Source organism: Astyanax mexicanus, chromosome 5 (genome assembly GCF_023375975.1).
Source record: "Astyanax mexicanus isolate ESR-SI-001 chromosome 5, AstMex3_surface, whole genome shotgun sequence".
Taxonomy (NCBI): Eukaryota; Metazoa; Chordata; class Actinopteri; order Characiformes; family Acestrorhamphidae; genus Astyanax; species Astyanax mexicanus.
Window position 1 is genome coordinate 1,913,136 of NC_064412.1, and position 21,398 is coordinate 1,934,533.

Genomic DNA, 21,398 nt, shown 5'->3' on the forward strand with positions numbered 1-21,398 from the left:
CGCATTTCTAGCACAGAAAAAGTTAGTTTACACAACACTGTCAAGGATAAAGATAGTAAGTCAAGTAAAATGGTGTGTAAATGAAAATAATCAGGAAAATGTATTATTTAAAGTGGTATATTTCATTATATGTTTTATTACAGAGTCTGTGGACCGTGACTTATATGAAATATATTGAAATATATTTCTCCTTCTGGCCCCCAACAAAAAAAGTTTGGACACCCCTGCTCTATCTGTAATGTGTGGTTTGTTGTAACCCCAGCACTCGTCTTCCCTGCAGGAGGGACAGATTGAGCACCACTCGTCTCAATCCCCGTCCTGCTGAACGAGGCCGTCCCCCCGCGCATAATGAGATTATCTCCTGTCACCGCCTTGCTGCAAATGACCCGCACCTGTGATCCTCCACTCGTTCGTTTAGGGAGCACAGTAATGAGATTATCCCTCCATCCAGCTCCACACAGCTGGAACGTGGCTGGAGCACCCAGCCCGGCGCCGGCGGGGGGGGGGGGGGGACCCGAGGCTCCTTAGACCTGTAGAACATCTCCCCCCCTGTGGATTAGAGGGGAAGGGCAGGATGGATGTGCTCAGCGAGACTCTGCTGCTGCTGCTGCTGCTCTGTGCTTACTGTTAAATGGAGCTTAACATCACTCGCAAACAGAGCCGGGGGAGCCGGGCTGCTGGAAGTAGATCTGCTGATCAGGCAGGACTAAATGATCACGTTATTAAGCATCCTGCTGCTGTGTAACGATCCTGCTTTACGCAGTTCTATATATATGGATATATAACATGGAGTTACTGATTTTAAACTGCATGAATTTAACCTGTTTAGGGGTGAAACGATTACTTGAGTAAATCGAGTAACTCGATTTAAAAAATTGAGTAATCGAGTAATTTTCTGTGCCTCGAGTAATCGTTTATTTAATTAAAAAACTCAGCGCGTGATAATTCACGCTTTTAATGTGAAAGCACGCTCAGCTTTACGTCACCCGCGTTTAGGTTTTAGTTTAGAAGAGGGTATTTTGAAGCGGCGAGGGAAAAGAGCAACAATTTGCGAGAAAAAAGAGCAATAAAAATGCAGCTTTTTAGGCTGGACAGCGTGTATTCGCTCTTGTCTCCCACAACAGCACCTTTTTAATGCTGCACCGTCTCAGCCGAGCACACGTTAGCGGTGGAGCCGAGATCAATAAAGATTAACATTAATGTAGCTTATTAACACAACGACAGCGCTGTGGAGTACTGACTATTAGGAATACTGTCTAATGTGCAGTTAGTTTATAAAAAAACGAGACAATTCTGGACCTAACACAGGTTTTATGTAAATAAACACAGTTGTGAGGAGTTTATAAACAAATACATGTCACCAGCTTGTTGAGACGAACTGGCAACATCTCTGCTGTTCAGAAGCTAAGCTGCACAACATAATGCAAATATTTATGCCTTTTTTATTTATTAATTCCCTATAGTTTTGATACTTACAAGAAATCCTTGTTGAAAATAATTTATCTTAGTTTATTAAACTACTAATTATTAAATTATTATTATTCCTTTATTTATTTCTATTTGTGTTTGCAGTTTGGAAACGTACGTTGTGAATTTAAAAATATAACATCTAAAAAAGGAAATCAATTGGTCAATTATGTCAAGGCTAGACAGTACTCAGACACGTGCAGATGCAGAACACTGTGATTTATTTTACAGCACAGAAACAACGGGTAGTCAATATACAGAAAAGATTCAACAGGGGCGAACAGCAGCCAGAGAGATAACACGTACCGAATAACGAGGGACAGTCCTGAGGTCATACACGGCAAGGCAATAGAGAAGAGCAGGCAAAAATCAGCAATGGTATAAACAGTCCAGGTAATACACAAAAATCCAATGTCAGAGCGTAGGCAAAAATCAGAGTCGAGAATAAACAATCCAGGGGTCATACACAAAAGGAAAACAGGCAAGAAATAGAAACGCGTTGTAAAGTGGAAAACCAATCAATACTCAGCACAGGTATGCGTGTGAAAGGGCTATTTATACTGTGAGAAATTAGGATTCCGGACTTCCGGGAGGTGTACCGAGATCAGGTGAATGTGTGATGTCAGCGTGTGGTGCGTTCTGGGTAGTGTAGTTCGGAGACTGGAGATCGCAGGGAGCACTGAGTGTGGGAGAGACAGAAGCGCTATCAGCATCAGACCTGACAAATTATTATTAAGTAAAATGGCTTGTTTTTTTTCTTGTTTTTTTTTATTACTCTTTAAGCAAACAAATATGTTTTATCAGATTACTCGATTAATCGAATTAATTTTTCAGTAGAGTACTCGATTACTAAAATAATCGATATCTGCAGCCCTAAACCTGTTCTTTAACTGTATATCGTGATATTACTTTAAAATATTTTCATGTAATATTTCTAAGAAATGATATTATTGGTGTCAGAAGTGGTCTATTTAGTGTTGTGTTTAAAGCCCGCTGTCACGTTCTTGCCCTGTTTCCCACATCTCTACCTTTACTGTTGTCACCTGTGTTCATTTGTAGCTCCGCCCCTCATAATTAGTATCCCCAGGTGTTACCTGTTCCCTTTCCCGCCTTGTGTGTATATTTAAGCTCCATTGTCTTCAGTGTTAGTTTGTCAGTTCTTGGACGTTTATTGCTCCTGTCTTTGCTGTGTTTCTGTTTGTCTGTTCTTGTTATCCAGCTAGTAGTTTTTATTTCTTTACTTACTTACTTACTTCTCCAGAAAAGTAACTGAGTTACTAACAGAGTTACTCCACTATAAAAGTAACTAGTTAAGCAATAGAACATGAGAGGGGGTGTGTTATCACGAATAACATCACGGGTGAGATTTGGTCGTACACACGAGCCAAAATGAATAAAGAAAATAAATCAAAGAACTTTAAGAAATTCAGAATGAATATGCTTTAATATGGACTGAGCCTTCCGCCAAAAAGTAGTTCCACAACAACTGTAACAGAACTGAAACTTAACTACAAAACGGTGTATGGTTCATACAGACTAACACCACAAAAGTTAGCTTGAAATCTAAATTTGATAATAAGTGAAAACGGTAAACATTAGGAGCGTGAAATAACGCTAATACTCTCCTCTCCTGCTCCGTGGAGTCGTCTTCAGGTGAAAGCTGCACATTTTTTGAGCATTTCTGCCTGTTTTGCTGGACTGTGGTTAGGTTTAGCATTAGCTTAGCCTAGCCTGGCTGGTTAAGTTAGCGTTCTGGCTGTCAGACGGCATTAGCCGAGCGATTTTTCTTTCCTTTTTCCACAAGAGACGAGTCAGCGCTGCGGGCGAGCGTGCCGTGGTTGAGCGCTAGCCTGTGCTAAGCTAATGCTGCTGCTCATTTAAACAATCCCAATATATTGCCTTGCTGATATTATAATTAATATATTAATATGTTATCTAATATATTATATGACATACTGTATACTCTACATACTGTATGATATATTAACACAGCGTGATATTGAACATAGACTAAGTGATCACATTAAACATGCTGCTGTGAAATGATTCTGCTGTATTTTGCAGTGTATCGTGAAAATATTTTTCAAATATGTTGATGTAATATTTTTACTAAATTATATTATCTGTGTCAGAAGTGTTTTATTTAGTGTTGTTTTTTTACATAGATCCCAAGCACTTTAAAGCTGTTTTATGGTTCAAAGTATATTTATATGTATACTTACATGTATTTCTGCAAATATTCAAAAGTCAAAGTGGTTTTTATTGTCATTTCAGCTATATACAGAGTACACAGTGAAACGAAACAACGTTCCTCCAGGGACCATGGTGCACATAAACACAGTGTAGACAGAACAATAAGTGCAACAGTACAAAAGTGCAGACAGACAATACAACACAATACAGACAAAGAATAATAAATAACAAGACAGTGTGCAAATTATGCAGTGTGCAAAAAAGACCAGGTGAGGTAGTAATTACCTCTATTACACAGTGTGCAATAGAGTCCAGTGAGGTAGTAGGGTTTTTAGTGCTTCCATTTTCTGGGGTAAGTGGAGTAAGAGTGTGTGTGCATGTACAGAAAAACCATCAGTTCAGTCTCTGCAGTTGAGGAGTCTGATGGCTTGGGGGTAGAAGCTGTTGCAGAATCTGGTCGTGCTGGACCGGATGCTGCGGTACCTTCTTCCCGAAGGCAGGAGGGAGAATAGTTCGTGTGAGGGATGAGTGGGGTCATTCACAATGCTGGTTGCTTTGCGGATGCTGCGGGTGGTGTAAATGTCCGTGATGGAGGGGAGAGAGACGCCGATGATCCTCTCAGCTGTCCTCACAATACGCTGGAGGGTCTTGTGGTCAGAGACGGTGCAGGTCCCAAACCAGGCAGTGATGCAGCTGCTCAGGATGCTCTCAATGATCCCTCTATAGAAGAGTGTGAGGATGGGTGGAGGGAGACGGGCCTTTCTCAGCTTCCGGAGGAAGTAGAGACGCTGCTGGGCTTTCTTGGCTGCAGAGCTGGTGTTCAGGGTCCAGGTGAGGTTATCTGCTAAGTGGACACCAAGGAACTTGGTGCTCTTAACAATCTCCACAGAGGACCTGTCGATGTTGAGTGGAGAGTGGGTGTGTTGTGCTCTCCTGAAGTCAACAACCATTTCCTTTGTCTTGTCCACATTCAGGTGAAGGTTGTTGACTGTACACCAGTCTGTCAGCCGCTGCACCTCCTCTCTGTATGCTGACTCGTCGCCTTTGGTGATGAGACCCAGCACGGTTGTATCATCGGCGAACTTGATAAAGCTGTTAGAACTGTGTTTTGCAGCACAGTCACTGGGGGGCCCCAGTGTTCAGTGTGATGGAGCTGGAGGTGCTGCCCCCGAACCGGACTGACTGGGGTCTCCCCGTCAGAAAGTCCAGGATCCAGTTGCAGAGGGGGGTGTTGAGGCCGAGCGAGCTTAGCTTCCTGATGGGGTTCTGTGGGATGATGGTGTTGAATGCTGAACTGAAGTCTATAAACAGCATTCTGACGTAAGTGTCCTTCTTCTCCAGGTGGGTGAGGGAGAGATGAAGGGTGGTGGTGATGGCATCGTCCGTGGAGCGATTGGGACGATACGCAAACTGCAGGGGCTCCAGTGAAGAGGGCAGTTGTGTCTTGATGTTCCTCATGACTAGCCTTTCGAAGCACTTCATGATGATGGGTGTAAGTGCAATGGGACGGTAGTCATTGAGGCAGGACACTGTGGACTTCTTCGGCACGGGGACGATGGTGGTGGACTTGGGGCACGTTGGGACAGTGGCGCTGCACAGGGAGATGTTGAAGATGTCCGTGAGAACATCTGTCAGCTGGTCTGCGCACTCCCTGGGCACTCTGCCGGGGATGTTGTCTGGTCCTGCAGCTTTCCGTGGGTTGACTCTGCGCAGAGTGTTTCTCACGTCAACTGCAGTCAGGCACAACACCTGCTCGTCCGGCTTGGGCATGGTCTTTCTCGCCATCGTGTTGTTTTGTGCCTCAAACCGTGCATAAAAGTTGTTCAGGGCATCAGGGAGGGAGGCATCACGTTCACAGGACGGTGGCATTGTCCTGTAGTTGGTGATTGCCTGGATGCCCTGCCACATGCGCCGCGCGTCACCCGTGTCCTTGAAGTGGCTATGGATTCTCTGGGCGTGTGCGCGCTTTGCCTCTCTGATGGCTCGTGACAGGTCGGCTCTCGCTTTCCTCAGGGCCACCTTGTCACCCACTCTGAAGGCGGAGTCGCGGGTCCTCAGCAGCGCACGTACCTCAGCAGTCATCCAAGGCTTCTGGTTTGGGCATGTGGTGATGGTCTTGGAGACAGTGACATCATCAATACACTTGCTGATGTAGCCAGTGACTGATGCTGCATACTCCTCCAAATCAACAGAATCGCCTTCAGTAGCAGCCTCCCTAAACATGTCCCATGCAGTGCACTCAAAACAGTCCTGAAGGGCAGAGATGGAGCCTGCTGGCCAGGTTTTCACCTGCTTCTGAACTGGTCTGGAGCGTCTGATGAGTGGTGTGTATGTTGGAGTCAGCCACACACACATGTGATCCGAGAAAGCGAGGTGGGGGCGGGGCTCCGCCCGGTACGCGCTGGGGATGTTTGTGTAAACAAGATCCAGCGCGCTCGCTCCTCTCGTTGCAAAGTCCACATGTTGGTGGAATTTAGGGAGCACTGACTTGAGATTTGCGTGGTTGAAATCTCCGGCGATAATAAACAGTCCGTCTGGGTGTTTGTTCTGCAGATCGCTGATAGTCCGATAGAGTTCACACAGAGCCTCTTTAGCATTAGCACCAATGCTAGCGCTGGGTGGGATGTAGACAGCAGCTATTAGCACGGCGGAGAACTTCCGTACTAAATAAAAAGGTCTGCACTTGACTATCAGGAACTCCACCAGCGGAGAGCAGTGTTTGGCGACAGTCACAGCGTTGTTACACCATTCCGTGTTGATGTAAACACACACGCCTCCACCGCGGGTCTTCCCGGATAGAGCCGCGCTCCTATCCGCTCTGAACACGGTTAGCCCGGCTAGCTGAATGGCGCTGTCCGGAATGTTGTCGTTCAGCCACGATTCCACAAAAAACCAAAACACAAGTAGCGTCTGCAGAACCTCGTCCGGTAGCGTGTTTTCTGGCTGATTTCTCCACTGTAGCAGGGTCTGGCGGTGGTAGAACATGTGCACGGGTGTTCCGATGCACATATTTGCAGGAAATAAACAGAAAAAACGACAAATAGTAACACAAAAGCACCATTTAACGGACCCGGAGCGGCCGCTGCGTGTTAACGCGCCGCCATCTTGGGTGGGTAAGCTATACTATACTATTTTACTATACTATATATTTTTATACAAAACACTACAGCAATGAAACTTGGGCATAAGGTTGTTTGATGTGTGATTGATGTGTGATTGTTTTGGGTTCAGCTCTCTCCTACTGGCCACTGGACATTCAACATGCCACCTCATGGCAAAGAGCTTTCATAAAAGCCGTATTTTGAACCAGATTTGGCACTGTGATCTCCACACTTTTATCATCTCACTGTATTATAAAATCTTTTTCAGAAACTTTGCCTGATTATTAATATCTTAAGGCTAGAGGTATACTTGATGTTTCTTTATTTACTGTATACTTGCATTGATAGTGTTACCAAATATTTGCCGGTTATTCTTGACGCCTCGTCTCAGTGTACTGAAGGGTACGGAGACTCTGAGGTGGATAAGGTCAGGGTTAGATTTGATGTGTTTAGCACATTCCTCTTTAATGTGAACTCCTGTCTGACCCCACAGGAAGCCCAGGATAAACTCCCAGCTGGTGGCTCAGCAGGTGGCCCAGCAGTACGCCACCCCTCCTCCCCCGAAGAAAGAGAAGAAGGAGAGGCCAGAGAGACCGGAGAAAGAGAGGGTGGAGGAGGAGCGCCCTGAGAGAAACCTCGCGCCCGACACCGAGACCCCGAGCAAAGAGACCATCGAGAAGGAGCAGCCGGAGAAAGAGAAAGAGAAGGAGAAAGAGAAGAAAGACAGAGAGAAGGAGATCACTCCCACCATCACCAAGAAACCCAACAGCAAAAAGACCAGGTACAGAATTGAAAGAGATTTAGATTTTCAGAACCATTAAATCTCACTATCGTTAATATGCTGCCCTCAATAACGATTATGTCACGATACTGTGATGTAAAATGTAGAAAATGTAGAATTTTGTCTCTTTCTCATGAATATTCATACATGCAAACATATCGCCTCTGATTGGCTAACAACACTGCAAGACCAGGAGGCAGAGAGACGAACAACAGTTAGAAACATTTTAAAATAAAGACATTTTTACACTAAAAAATAACAGTCTTTACAATGTTATATGTTACTTTACAACATGTGTAATAATGCCCTGCTAAGTGCAGTTCAGCCACTGACCTAGTCTTACTGTAGAGTCTCTGTAAAACACCAAATCCACCGGAGATCCTATTTAAACCTATAGTTACTTACACACAGAGGTGGGTAGAGTCCAGATCCAGAAAGTAAAAAATCTACCCCGGGGTGGATTTTTATTTTTAACTAGTGTAAACAGAACTGTTCTAAACATACACCTATCTATCTCAATTGTACTTGGCTGGTGGTGTTTTTCCTCCATAGACTAATTCTTACCATTTGTTTCTTAGCTCTGAATTACTGGGTAAAGTATATAAACACTGATGTGTTATTCGCACAAATAACACAGGAATGAACTGCATGCTGTTCCTAGCGCTGTTAGCTCCTCCTATCTGACGAGACGGCGTCGCTGCCCGGCTTCAGCTCTGCTCTGTGGGCGGTCCCGAGCCGAGGTGGGCGGGGCCATGAATACTAATTCACGGGTTGATGTAGACACGGTGCTTTTCCTGCTTTTCGACTCGTTTTTCTAAATATTTTCTTTCACTAGCTGCTGCAGACAATGATGAATAAATGATGAAATAAATTAAAATGAAAATGAAGTATGTGCTGAGCATGCCTGAGCAAAGTGCTTTAACATATCATTTTTATCATATTTTGTAACAGATATCAACTTCTTATGTTCTTGTTCTTCTTTTCTCCTCTTCACAGACCCAAGACAGACATCCATCAAAGCCCACCCAGTGAAAGGAACAGCATACAGTCGGGGAAATCCACCACCAAGACCAAGAACTCTCACACCTCCAGGTGCCTCACTTTTTATCTGTGGATTTTATATGTAAAACGTTCCTTTAACTTTATAAACCTGCTCTGCAGGTTCTTCTCGCTCTGAGTCTCATTAGGATGTTATATATTGTAATATATTAATAACTGCAGTTGGAGACACGTCGCGTCGGATTTAACCGCTACTGTACGTCATTCTGTCAGAGAATAAAGCAGACAGACAGCTGCAGCGCGACTCAGCGCGACCCCCACCCGCTCTCGCGCTTTCTCTCTCTCTCTCTCTCTCTCTCTATCTCTTTACCTCAATCGTTCTCAATCTTGCTGCGTTATCGCTCTCTCTCCATGTCTTTCTTTCTCCATCTGTATCTCTCTCTCTCTCTTTCTCTGTCTCTGTAGCTTACTCTCGCACTCTTTTTCTCTGTGTATCTTTCTCTTTGTCTTTCTATCTCTTTCTCTATCTGTCTCTTTGTCTCTCTCTCTCTTACATTCTCCCTCTTACAAATACAGCACTCCCCTCCCACGCACTCTCGCGTTCTCTCTGTCTCTCTCTTTACCTCAATCGTTCTCAGTCTCGCTGTATTATCTCTCTCTCTCCATCTCTTTCTGTCACTCTTTCTAATCCTCTCTTCCTCTGTCTCTCTCTATTTCCCTCTCTCTTTCCCTCTATCTCGCTCAGTCTTGCTGCGTTATCGCTCTCTCTCTATGTCCTTCTTTCTCCCTCTGTATCTCTCCCTCTCTCTCTCTTTCTCTCTCTCTGTAGCTTACTCTCACACTCTTTTTCTCTGTGTATCTTTCTCTTTGTCTTTCTATCTCTGTCTCTGTCTTTCTGTCTCTCTGTTAATTTGCCCCTCTCTCCTTCCGTGTATCTCTCTGTCTTGCTGTATTACTTTATCTCTCTTTTTCTTTGTCTGTCTCTTTCTCTCTCTCTCTCTCAAATTCAAATTCAAATTGGCTTTATTAGCATGACTGTTTTAAAAAAAAACAATGTTGCCAAAGCACACAAATATCACAACCGAACCTATAGTGAAACAACGATGAAACATAAACATCAATTAATTAAAGAAAGAATAATAATAATAATAATAATAATAAAAATAATAATAAAAAAATCACAATAATAATAATAACAACAATGATGATAATAGTAAAAACAACAATAATAATAACAATAGTAATAATAAAAAAATTATAGTGATTATAATGATCAAGTATAATAATATTAACAGTTGTTTATTAGGGGAGTTACTCACTGTCCTTCAGGCGGTGACAAGTTGCCACATATTTAGCCGCAAGAGGTGCTGTTTTTCCTTCACCAAGAAATATTTTTGCCAATTCACATTCGCTCAGGGTTTTTAGGTTTGGGTGGGTATTTCTAAGTTTTTGGGTGAAATTATTTCTAATAAGGTTATATTTTGTACAGTGCAGGAGGAAGTGCAGTTCTGTCTCGACCTCACCGCTCTTACAGTGACCACACACTCGTTCCTCTCTGGGCAGCCAGGACTGTTTATACCTGCCGGTCTCTACGGCCAGGCTGTGGTCACTGAGCCGGTACTTGGTCAGGATCTGTCTCTGCTGTGGATCTCTGACGGTGTAGAGATACTCTGCTAATTCATACGGTCTGTTTAGGGCCCGATAGCATTGTAATTTGGACTGGGTTCTGGTGTGGTTGTCCCAGTGTTGTAGATAGTCTGATTTGGTCTGTTTGATGATTGGGTGGACTCTGATTGGACTTTGGTCAGCAGTGCTGGACTGAGGCTGTGGTGTGTTAGGGGTCAGTGGGTTAGTTAATCTCAGAACCAGCTGACAGAGGGGACTGGGTTTAGGGCTGAGCTCTTGGGATTTTAGTGCTTTATACTGCAGGGTTTTCTCATTACTACATTTCAAATGGTTCCAAAATTTTAAAGCTCTTTTTTGAATTGCTATGATAAGTGGAAATCGGCCTAATTCTGCCCTGCATGCGTTTGTTGGTGTTTTTCTTTGAACTTTTAGTATATTCCTGCAGAATTCAGCATGCAGGGTCTCTGTGGGATGCTTGTCCCATCTAGTATAGTCGAGTTTGCTGAGTGGTCCCCAAACCTCACTTCCATACAGCGCAATAGGCGCAATAACGCTATCAAATATCTTACACCAGATTTTAATTGGTATGTTTATTTTGTGGAATTTTTTCTTGATTGCAAAGAGGGCTCTTCTGGCCTTTTCCTTTAGTGCATTCACTCCCAGATCAAAGTTTCCTGAGGCGCTGATTTTCAGGCCCAGGTAATCGTAGTGTAATGAGTGCTCTAGGGCGGTGTTTCCCAGAGTGAAAAGGTGGCTGTTTTTCTGAGACCTGGCTTTTTTTGGAAGATTACAATTTTGGTTTTGTCCAGATTGACTGTCAGGGCCCAGTTCTGACAGTATTGCTCCAGCAGGTCCAGCTGCTGCTGTAGCCCCTGTTCTGTGGGGGACAGCAGCACCAGGTCATCTGCATAGAGCAGGAATTTGACTTCCGTGTTGTTGAGAGTGAATCCAGGGGCTGCAGATTGTTCCAGTAACACCGCTAACTGGTTTATATAGATATTGAACAGGGTTGGACTCAAGCTGCAGCCCTGTCTCACCCCGCGCCCTTGAGTGAAGTATTCTGTTCTTTTGTTGCCTAATTTAACTCCGCACTTGTTGTTTAGGTATATAGATTTAATGATATCATATACTTTACCCCCTACACCACATTTTAGAACCTGATAAAAGAGTCCAGTGTGCCAAATAGAATCAAATGCTTTTTTAAAGTCAACAAAGCATGCATATATTTTACTGTTGGTGTTTTGGTGGACGTGCTGGTGGATTAGGGTGTGTAGGGTGTAAATATGATCAGTAGTGCGGTGTTTTGGTAAAAAGCCAATCTGACTCTTACTCAGGACGCTGTGTTCGGCAAGGAAGGCCTGTATCCGGGCGTTAATGATACAGCAGAAAACCTTCGCCAGGTTACTGCTCACACAGATGCCTCGGTAGTTGTTGGGGTCGAATTTGTCTCCACTCTTGTAGATCGGGGAAATAAGCCCCCTGTTCCAGGAGTCAGGAAAGCAGCCAGCTTTAAGAACCAGGTTAAAGAGTTTTAGTACGGCCCTGTGCAGATCAGGAGAGCTGTTCTTTAACATCTCAGTCCTGATGCTGTCAGGGCCACAAGCTTTCTTTGTTTTTAGATTTTGGAGCACGTCTGCCAATTCTTTTGGGGTAATTTGGTAATCAAGGGGGTTTTGGTTGTTTTTAATTGCCAATTCTAAATGTTCTAATTCATCCTGGATATGTTTTTGGTGGGGGGTAAGATTTGTTGTTTCTTTAAATAAATGTTCAAAGTAGGTTTTCCATATGTCTCCATTCTGAATTGGAATATCCTGATTTTGTTTGCTGTTCAATGAGTTCCATTTTTCCCAGAATTGGTTTTGGTTAATTGAATCTTCAATTTCTTGTAGGGTTTTGTTATAGTGTTGTTGTTTTTTCTGATATAAAGTTTTCTTATATTGTTTAAGTGTTTCATTGTATTTTTGTCTCAGTTCAGGGTTTTGTGGTTTTCTGTGTTTTTGGTTAGAGAGTTGCCTAAGTTGTATTCGTATAATTTCACATTCTTTATCAAACCAGTTTTTATTCTGGGGTCTTTTTTTGTATTGTTTTATTTTAGTGAGGTTCCCCTTGATTGCACATTTGTTATAAATTTGATTTATTTGATTTACTGCCAGATTAAGATCTTTTTGGTTAGTTTGGAACTCTGTTGTTAGGAACATGTTAATAAGGTTAGTGATCTCTGCAGAACTGGTTGCTTTGGTAAATTCAGACACACTGTTAGGAGTCCATTTGAAAGCCGGATTGATTTGGATTAGTTGGTTGGGCTCTTGGGGTTTCTCTGATTGGAGAACTCTTTTTAGAAACACATTAATTTGGCAGTGGTCTGATAGTGGTAACTGTGGTCTGACAGTGAATGCACTGATGGAGGAGGGGTCCATGTCAGTAATGGCATAGTCGACTACACTAGACCCAAGAGCTGAGCAGTAGGTGAACCGGCCTAAGGAGTCTCCTCGGATCCGACCGTTAAGCATGTACAGGCCTAGGCCTCGACAGATCTGCACTAACTCCTTACCATTTTTATTGAGCACAGGGTCCGGATTTAAACGAATGGTTACTGTCGGGGTCAGGTATGGAGAGGCCTTAAATATATGATTGTTCCCGTCACTATCTATAAAATCAGGTTCTGAACCTGTCCTGGCATTAAAGTCTCCACACAACAGCACATTGCCCTGAGCCTGGAAATGGCTGATTTCTGTGTGGAGGTTGTTAAAGAATTCCTCATTAAAGTAGGGGGATTCTACAGGGGGTGTATACGCTGCACATATGTACAGGTCAGAGTTAATGAATCCTTTTTTTAGTTTTAGCCAAACATGCGTGAGTTCTTTTTTGATCATTTCTATATCTGAGATTAGGCTCTCTTTATACCACACAATGACCCCACCTGAGTCTCTGCCATGTTTTATTTTTGAATTTTTATAAGAGGGTAGAAGGATTTCCCTGTAGCCTGAAGGACAGTGAGTATCTACATCTGATCGACACCACGTTTCGATCAAAATAACAATGTCCTGATTGGTGATTGCTTTGAGGAATTCAGCATTTAAAGCTTTGTTTCCTAAGAGGGATGAATACAGACCCTGAATATTCCAGGAACTTATAGAAAGAGATTTCATTGGTTATAAAAAGTTGGTTAAAAAGGTAAGTATACAGAGGTGAAAATGTGATTGAATGTATAAAAGTATGTTTATAGGTAAGTATAAAGGTAAGTATGTTTAATAAATGTAAGAAATGTTTATATTCTAAACTAATTAAAAAATATTATTGAATTTGAGATTATTGTTAGAAATATTCTCAATATTTCCACATTTATATGCAGACTATATTTACAAAATCATTTTCAACCTTTCTTCATATTTAGAATTGTAGATTATGCCAGTATTTTACAGATGTGGTGAAGCAGTTGACATACTTCAGTGATGTCTGAGGTTGAGTGTTTTTTACCTTGAACAACCTCTGAATATGTGAGTACATGTGGAGGTGGATGGTACCAGTTAGGAATATTGTCAATTTCATGTTCATGTGGGTTGTGTGGAGCTCTGCTGGGCGGGGCTCTGTTGTGCGGAGTTCTGCTGGGCAGGGCTCTGCTGGGTGGGGCTCTGCTGGGTGGGGCTCTGCTGGGTGGGGCTCTGCTGGGCGGGGCTCTGCTGGGCGGGGCTCTGTTGGATGGGGCTCTGCTGGGCGGGGCTCTGCTGGGCGGGGCTCTGCTGGGCGGGGCTCTGCTGGATGGGGCTCTGCTGGATGGGGCTCTGCTGGGCGGGGCATGGTAATGTGATTGAGTTCTGTCGTGTTTGTGCATGGGTGGGGCTTTTCCGAGTGTTGCATTTTTAAGATCATTAGCAAAAAGTCTGATTCCCTCCTGATCAAGATGTACATGATCGTACAGGTAGCCATCATGTAGAGTTGGGTGGGCCACAACTTTGACCTTTGGGATGATGGCACAGAATGTGATGATGTCCTGATTTATGCTGTTAATGAACTCATCAGAAATATCTTTTCTAGGGAGCAGTGTAGAGATAGTAATTTCTGCTTCTGGAAATTCTATGTGGGCCTTCTCTGCTACCTTTTTGAGGGAATCTGCCACTCTCTCTCTTTTTGAATGCAGGTCATTTGTACCCGTGTGAATTACAATGTTCTGTGGGTCATGTAGCATCGACTGACAGAGTAGCTTCATTGCGCTGTCTGTGGTCGGACACCAAAACTTTGCTACTCTGTGAGTGGGGAACAGTTTTCGGTGGTGCAGAAATTTACCGTTGGAGTCAATAAGAACTGCAGTTTTGGGAGGATGTGGAGATGTAGGTCTCCCTATGGTTGATTCTTGTGAGAATTGGGGGCTGTCTGGCTGTGGGGCTGGTGCAGGACCTGGCTGTGGGCTGAAGCTGACCTGGGCTGGTGGGCTTCCTGGCTGTGGGGCTGGTGCAGGACCTGGCTGTGGGCTGAAGCTGACCTGGGCTGGTGGGCTTCCTGGCTGTGGGGCTGGTGCAGGACCTGGCTGTGGGCTGAAGCTGACCTGGGCTGGTGGGCTTCCTGGCTGTGGGGCTGGTGCAGGACCTGGCTGTGGGCTGAAGCTGACCTGGGCTGGTGGGCTTCCTGGCTGTGGGGCTGGTGAGCTAGCTGGCTGTGGGGCTGGTGAGCTAGCTGGCTGTGGGGCTGGTGAGCTAGCTGGCTGTGGGGCTGGTGCAGTACCTGGCTGCCGGTCTGATGGGCTGGGGCTAGCCTGTGTGGCTGTTGTGAAGTTGAAGCTGTTCTTGGTGGTCTGAGAGTCTGACTGGCTGCTCTCTGACTGTGAGCTTGCTGATTGGCTGTGAGGATGTACTGGCATTACTAGGTGTTGTTGGAGGTTACAGATCAGAGTTTCTTGCTCTTTTAATATTTGTTTTACTCTGTTCAGCTCTTGTTCTAGAGCACTGTTTTGTTGTTTTAGTTCAGTCTGGCTTGTCTGAAGATTTCTGATTTTTGTTCTGCTCTCCTGCTTAAACTCGTTCAGTTCGTTTCTCAGTTGTTGGATAGTGTCGTTCTCCTGTAGTTTATTCTCTTTAAACTCTATGATCTCCAGCTCCAGCAGGGCGAGGCAGTCCTGTATGCGCTGCACAGACACTGCTGCTCTGGGTGTGTGAGGGGAGGGGGCTGGGCGTGGGGTCGGGGGATGGGCGGCTGTAGAAGCAGCAGGGGGAGGGGCTGTGGGGGACTGCTGTGCTGCTGCTGCTGCTGCTGTTAGCTGGGCAGACTTCTCCCTCTCTGCTAATTCCTTCAGTTTAGGAAAGTCTTTTTCAAACTGCTGAAGACTAGATTCTGAGCCTTGAACCATTACAGTGCCGTTGTTGTACAGGTTTATAGTGAATTTGGGAGTTGTGTCTAAATAAAGCTGTCTCATGGTTTTGTTTCCAGCCATTTTTAGGTTTAGCATAGCTGAGCGGAGGGCTGTGTGCCAGGCATTTGGATCATCAGTATAGAACAGCAGATCTGTTTTTATTTCTTCTCCCTGCATAATCATGAAATCTGCTTTCAGAGTCTCTGGAAATTCTCTGAGAGTTTTGGTTTTAAACTTCTTTTTAGCAGTTTCACTGCTAATGCTATCAGGATAGCAGATAGCTAGGCTGCTGAGGCTCCTCCCCTCTGGCTGTTTGAATGTTTCCATTTCTAACTGACTGAGCCCTGTAGCTTTAGCAACTTTAGCTTTTGCGGCTAGTGTAGCTGATTTAATCAGGAGAATAAAGGGCTTACCTCCTTTAAATGACTTTATTTTTTTATTTTTCTTGTCCTCTGGTCTGATATCTGTTCTCTCCTGTGTTCTAGAAGTCTTCAGATTTTCTCTCTTTTCCAGTTGTGGTTTTCCAAAGTTTAGCTTCTTCACACTCTAGCCAGATGTGTTAGCATTAGCTTTAGCTGTTTTAGTTTTTAATGTGAATGAAGTCCTTTTGAGTCCTTTTTTTAGAAAAAAAAAATCGTATGGTTTGTCTTCTGAGTTTTAAATTTATGTTGAAATAATTTCTTCTCCTAATACTTAACTCTTAACCAACAAAATACTGAGTTTAATCAGAGCACATTTCTTCTGCTGCTGACCACTCTCTCTCTCTCTCTCTCTCTCTCTTACAGTCTCCCTCTTACAAATACAGCACTCCCCTCCCACGCACTCTCGCGCTTTCTCTGTCTCTCTCTTTACCTCAATCGTTCTCAGTCTTGCTGTATTATCTCTCTCTCTCCATCTCTGTCTCTGTCACTCTTTCTAATCCTCTCTTCCTCTGTCTCTCTATTTCCCTCTCTCTTTCTCTTTCCCTCTATCTCGCTCAATCTTGCTGCGGGATCTCTCTCTCTCTCTCCATGTGTTTCTTTCTCCCTCTGTATCTCTCCCTCTCTCTTGCTCTTTCACTCTTTTTCTCTGTGTATCTTTCTCTTTGTCTTTCTATCTGTCTCTGTCTGTCTGTCTGTCTGTCTGTCTGACTTTCTGTTACTTTGCCCCTCTCTCTGTCTCCGTGTATCTCTCTCTGTCTCATTGTATTATTTTCTCCCTCTCTCTCTCTCTCTCTCTCTCTCTCTCTCTCTCTCTCTCTCTCTCTCTTTCTCCCTCTCTCTGTCTATCACTATCTTTCCTCTGTCTCCCTGTATCTCTCTCACTATCTCTTTTTCTGTCTCTCTCTCTTTATCTCTCCTTCACTCTTTCCCTCTATCTCTCTCTGTCTTGCTGTATTATTTTTCTGTCTCTCTCTCAATCTTTCTCTCTGTCACTCTTTCTTTTCTTTGTCTTCCTCTCTCCTCTTCCTCTATCTCTTCCTCTCTTTCATGCATGCTGTATCTCTCTCTTACTATCTGGCCTCTTTCTATCTGTCTCTGTCTGTCTGTCACTCTCTTTTTTCTCTCTCTGTCTCGCTCTATTATCTTTTTGTCACTCTGTTTCTTTTTCTTTGTTTCTCTCTCTCTCTTTCTCTCTGAATGAGTGGAGTGTGTGAGAGTATTAGTGGTGGGTTCAGTTTAAATGAGCAGCTCAGTGTTTTCCTCCCACTCCCACTCTCTCTCTCTCTCTCTCTCTCTCTCCTGCCTCTCGTCCCGCTGTTCTCAGTGCCAGCAGCAGGGCTCAGTGTGTCACATTGTCTGGGAGAGATTTAAACAGCTAAAACCCGTCATTGATATTCTGTGTATCTTAATACCGGCCACTTGAGAAATAGCTTAGAAATATGATTAATAAATGAATAAATAATAAATAAATGTGTATATAGCTGTATTGAGCTATATATGGAGCTGGATACAAAAACAAGTTGTTTTTGTTTGTTGCCATGACAAAAACAAAGAAAGAAAGAAGTGTTCATTGTTTTACTAAAATGTCCCTGAGTGCAAAAATATACAGCTCTGGAAAACATTATTATACATCTACTTTTTTCTACAATTGAGATAGATAGGTGTATGTTTAGAACAGTTCTGTTTACACTAGTAAAAAGTAAAAATCCACCCCGGGGTGGATTTTTTACTTTCTGGACCTGGACTACTCACCTCGGTGTGTGAGTAACTATAGGTTTAAATAGGATCTCCGGTGGATTTGTTTGTTTTACAAAGACTCTAAGACTAGATCAGTGGCTGAACTGCACTTAGCAGGGCTTTATTACACATGTTGTAAAGTAACACATGACATTGTAAAGACTGTTATTAGTGTAAAAATGTCCTTATTTTAAAACGTTTCTAACTTGTCTGTCTCGCTGCCTCCTGGTCTTGCAGTGTTGTTATCCAATCAAAGGTAATATGCTTGCATGTATGAATATTCTTGAGCAAGAGCCACAATTCAAGATAAGTTATAAAGATAAGAGGGTTCAACTTCTCGACTTTGATATACAGCTCTGGAAAAAATGAAGAGGCCACTTCAATTTCTGAATCAGTTTCTCTGATTTAGCTATTTATAGGTTTATGTTTGAGTAAAATGAACATTGTTGTTTTATTCTATAAACTACAGACAACATTTCTCCCAAATTCCAAATAAAATATTCTCTTTTAGAGCATTTATTTACAGAAAATGAGAAATGTCTGAAATAACAAAAAAAAAAAAGATGCAGAGCTTTCAGACCTCAAATAATGCAAAGAAAACAAGTTCATATTCATAAAGTTTTAAGAGTTCAGAAATAATCAATATTTGGTGGAATAACTGTTTTTTTTATCACCTATTCTCCTCCATTTTTTATCACCTAGTCTTACACACTGCTTTTGGATAACTTTATGCTGCTTTACTCCTGGTGTAAAAATTCAAGCAGTTCAGTTTGGTGGTTTGATGGTTTGTGATCATCCATCTTCCTCTTGTTTATATTCCAGAGGTTTTAATTTGGTAAAATTAAAGAAAATCATGATGTTTAAGTGCTCTCTATTGTTTTTTTCAAGAGCTGTATCTCTGTGTCTCAAATTGATTTTATTCTGCACTGATGCACTAAAACAGTACATGTACATTTGTCAGGAACAGTAATGGTGTTGCCGGGTCAATTTGATCCGGTGCATGTTTAATTACCCAATTTATATCCAAAATAATAATTATTAAAAAAATATATCAAAGAAGTAGTGTGAATATTTTATTAATAACTACATTGCTCTTTATTCTATCAATATTTAGTGCAATGCTGTTTCTTACCTCTAACAGGTAATGCTTCAATTAGGATAATTTACTCGTTTTAAAAAAGAAAAAGACATGTTAACAACTTTTCTGAATATTTTACTACTTTAATACTTTTGAAAGACCAACAGATTAGACATAATAGCTTTACATAACATTAAAAACCTAACATAGAATTTTGTTATATGTTGATTACACTAATTAAAGCAAGCAGGAGAAGTTTCGGTACCACTTTAAAATAAGACTACCTTTATAAAGGGTTTATAAATAGTTTACAATTAGTTTATTAATGGTTACTACTTAGGTTGTAAATGCCTTAAAAGTAATTAAAAATCAGTTATAACACATATGTAGAAAGGGCAACAATGACCTGTTGTTTGTCAAATAGTGAACCCACAGCCATCTATTATGTTGCCCTTTCTATGTATGTGTTATAACTGATTATTAATGATTTTTAAGGCATTTACAACCTAATAAGTAACCATTAATAAACTAATTGTAAACCATTTATTAAACCGTTATAAAGGTAGTCTTATTTTAAAGTGGTACCAAAGTTTTATACTGAAAAAAAATATTTTAAACTATTTTTCCCAGATCTTCAAACTTACAGGAGGGTTAATTCTGTCTTTTCTTTGTTGATTGACAGACCCAAACTGAAGAACGTGGACCGGAGCACCGCCCAGCAGTTGGCCATCACAGTGGGGAACGTGACGGTGATCATTACAGACTTTAAGGAGAAGACTCGCTCCTCCTCCACCTCCTCCTCCACCGTCACCTCCAGCGCAGGATCCGAGCAGCAGCACCAGAGCTCCGGCTCGGAGAGCATGGACAAGGGCTCGTCTCGCGCCTCCACCCCCAAAGGAGACCTCTCGGTGGGGCACGACGAGTCGTTCTGAGCTTCCAAATCCCCCTTTTTCCTTCTTCTGGACACTGTGGAGATGCTGGGAGCCCCGAGGGCTGTCTGGATCAACCTTCTCCCATGCCCTGCGTCGCCCTGCGTCACCCTGCGTCGCCCTGCGTCGCCCTGCGTCACCCTGCGTCACCCTGCCGTCTCTAATTCCACGATATTCATTTTTATTTTTTATTTTCCCATTACATTCGGAAGGATGCTCACATTTACATTTACTTACCTAAACACACACACAGAAGCTTTTCCTTCTCAAACGATTTTTTGATGGATATAACTTACTGTATGTTATATATCTTGGTGGACCTCCCATTGGATACCAGATATACCATGGATACAGATAATCTCCATCACACCTCACTCAGCATCACTGGATTTACCGCAGGAACAGCCAGGGCCTCTGGGAATACTGGGAATACTGGGAATAGCGCCACCCTCCTTGACGGCATCCCACTCTTGTATGTAATGTATTGTTTTATATTTGTATAAGTGAATATCGGGCTGAATCAACTTTTTTCTTTTTGCTCTTTTTTTTGTAAAAAAAAAAGAAAAAAAATAAGAAGAAGAAAGAAAGAAGAATGAGAAGAGAAAGAGAAGTCTGCTGTGCACAAGAACCGCCTACGATTTAACAACTCTTCTCGAACCGCTGCGACACTTATATTTACTTATTTATTATCTGTTGCATCTTCTTAATACTTTTAGAGGTTTGTTCTGTCGAAGCTTCGCTAAATAACAGTAGTAGTAGTTCGGCTCACGGCTCCTCTTTTTACACTTTTCTGGAGTTTCTGGAGCCTCCTGAGAAAACTTCTTCTCCTCCCACATTGGTGCTAGCTACACTGTGAATCAGATTTAACCTTTTTTTTGGACTGTCCTTCACATGGTCCATGGTTCAACGTGGTTCAACGTCCATGAGCTTAAACCCATTCATTTATCCATCCATCCATTCATTCATTAATCCATCCTTCCACTTAAAACAATTCTTCCCCAGGCAAATCCCACCAGAGTTCGATATATATATATAGAGCTACAGGGGTTGGAGAATGAAACTGAAATTCCTGGTTTTAGAGCTCAATAACTGATTGTGGTGACGGACAGTTCTGGTGGAAACAGGAGAGTTGAGGTGCACATTGAATTCTGCGTGATTTGATCAGCCGTGGTTTTATGTTTGTTGGATACAATCCGGGTTAGCACCCGAACATCCCTTTCAGACAGCTTCCTCTTACAGCATCCACAGTTAATCCTGTTGGATGTGGTTGGTTCTTCTTGGTGGTATGCTGACATTACCCTGGATACCGTGGCTCTTGATGCATCACAAAGACTTGCTGTCTTGGTCACAGATGCTCCAGCAAGACGTGCACCAACAATTTGTCCTCTTTTGAACTCTGGTATGTACCCATAATGTTGTGTGCATTACAATATTTAGAGCAGAACTGTGCTCTTACCCTGCTAATTGAACCTTCACACTCTGCTCTTACTGGTGCAATGTGCAATTAATGAAGATTGAACACCAGTCTGCTCCAATTTAGCCATGAAACCTAAAATCCCACACTAAAATGATGACAGGTGTTTCAGTTTCATTGTCCAACCCCTGTACATTCAGGTTAAAAACCTAAAAGGAGGTTGCAGCAGCAGCTGCTTCTTCTTTTATACAATCAGTTATTAACTAAAATAAGTTATGTTAGCTTGGCTTGGCGTTCTTGCGTGGTT

At 42.7% G+C, this 21,398-nt stretch overlaps 1 protein-coding gene across 1 annotated transcript in view; it reads left to right on the forward strand.

The window, feature by feature from the left end:
• rybpb (RING1 and YY1 binding protein b) overlaps window positions 1-21,072 on the forward strand; it is a 74,172-nt gene extending 53,100 nt beyond the window's left edge. Inside the window, exons 3-5 of the mRNA XM_022662738.2 lie at window positions 7,255-7,542; window positions 8,539-8,634; window positions 19,431-21,072. Coding sequence (XP_022518459.2) covers window positions 7,255-7,542; window positions 8,539-8,634; window positions 19,431-19,680 — 634 coding nt within the window. The 3' untranslated portion in view covers window positions 19,681-21,072. The remainder of the gene's footprint in view (window positions 1-7,254; window positions 7,543-8,538; window positions 8,635-19,430) is intronic.
• Window positions 21,073-21,398: the final 326 nt, after the last annotated feature.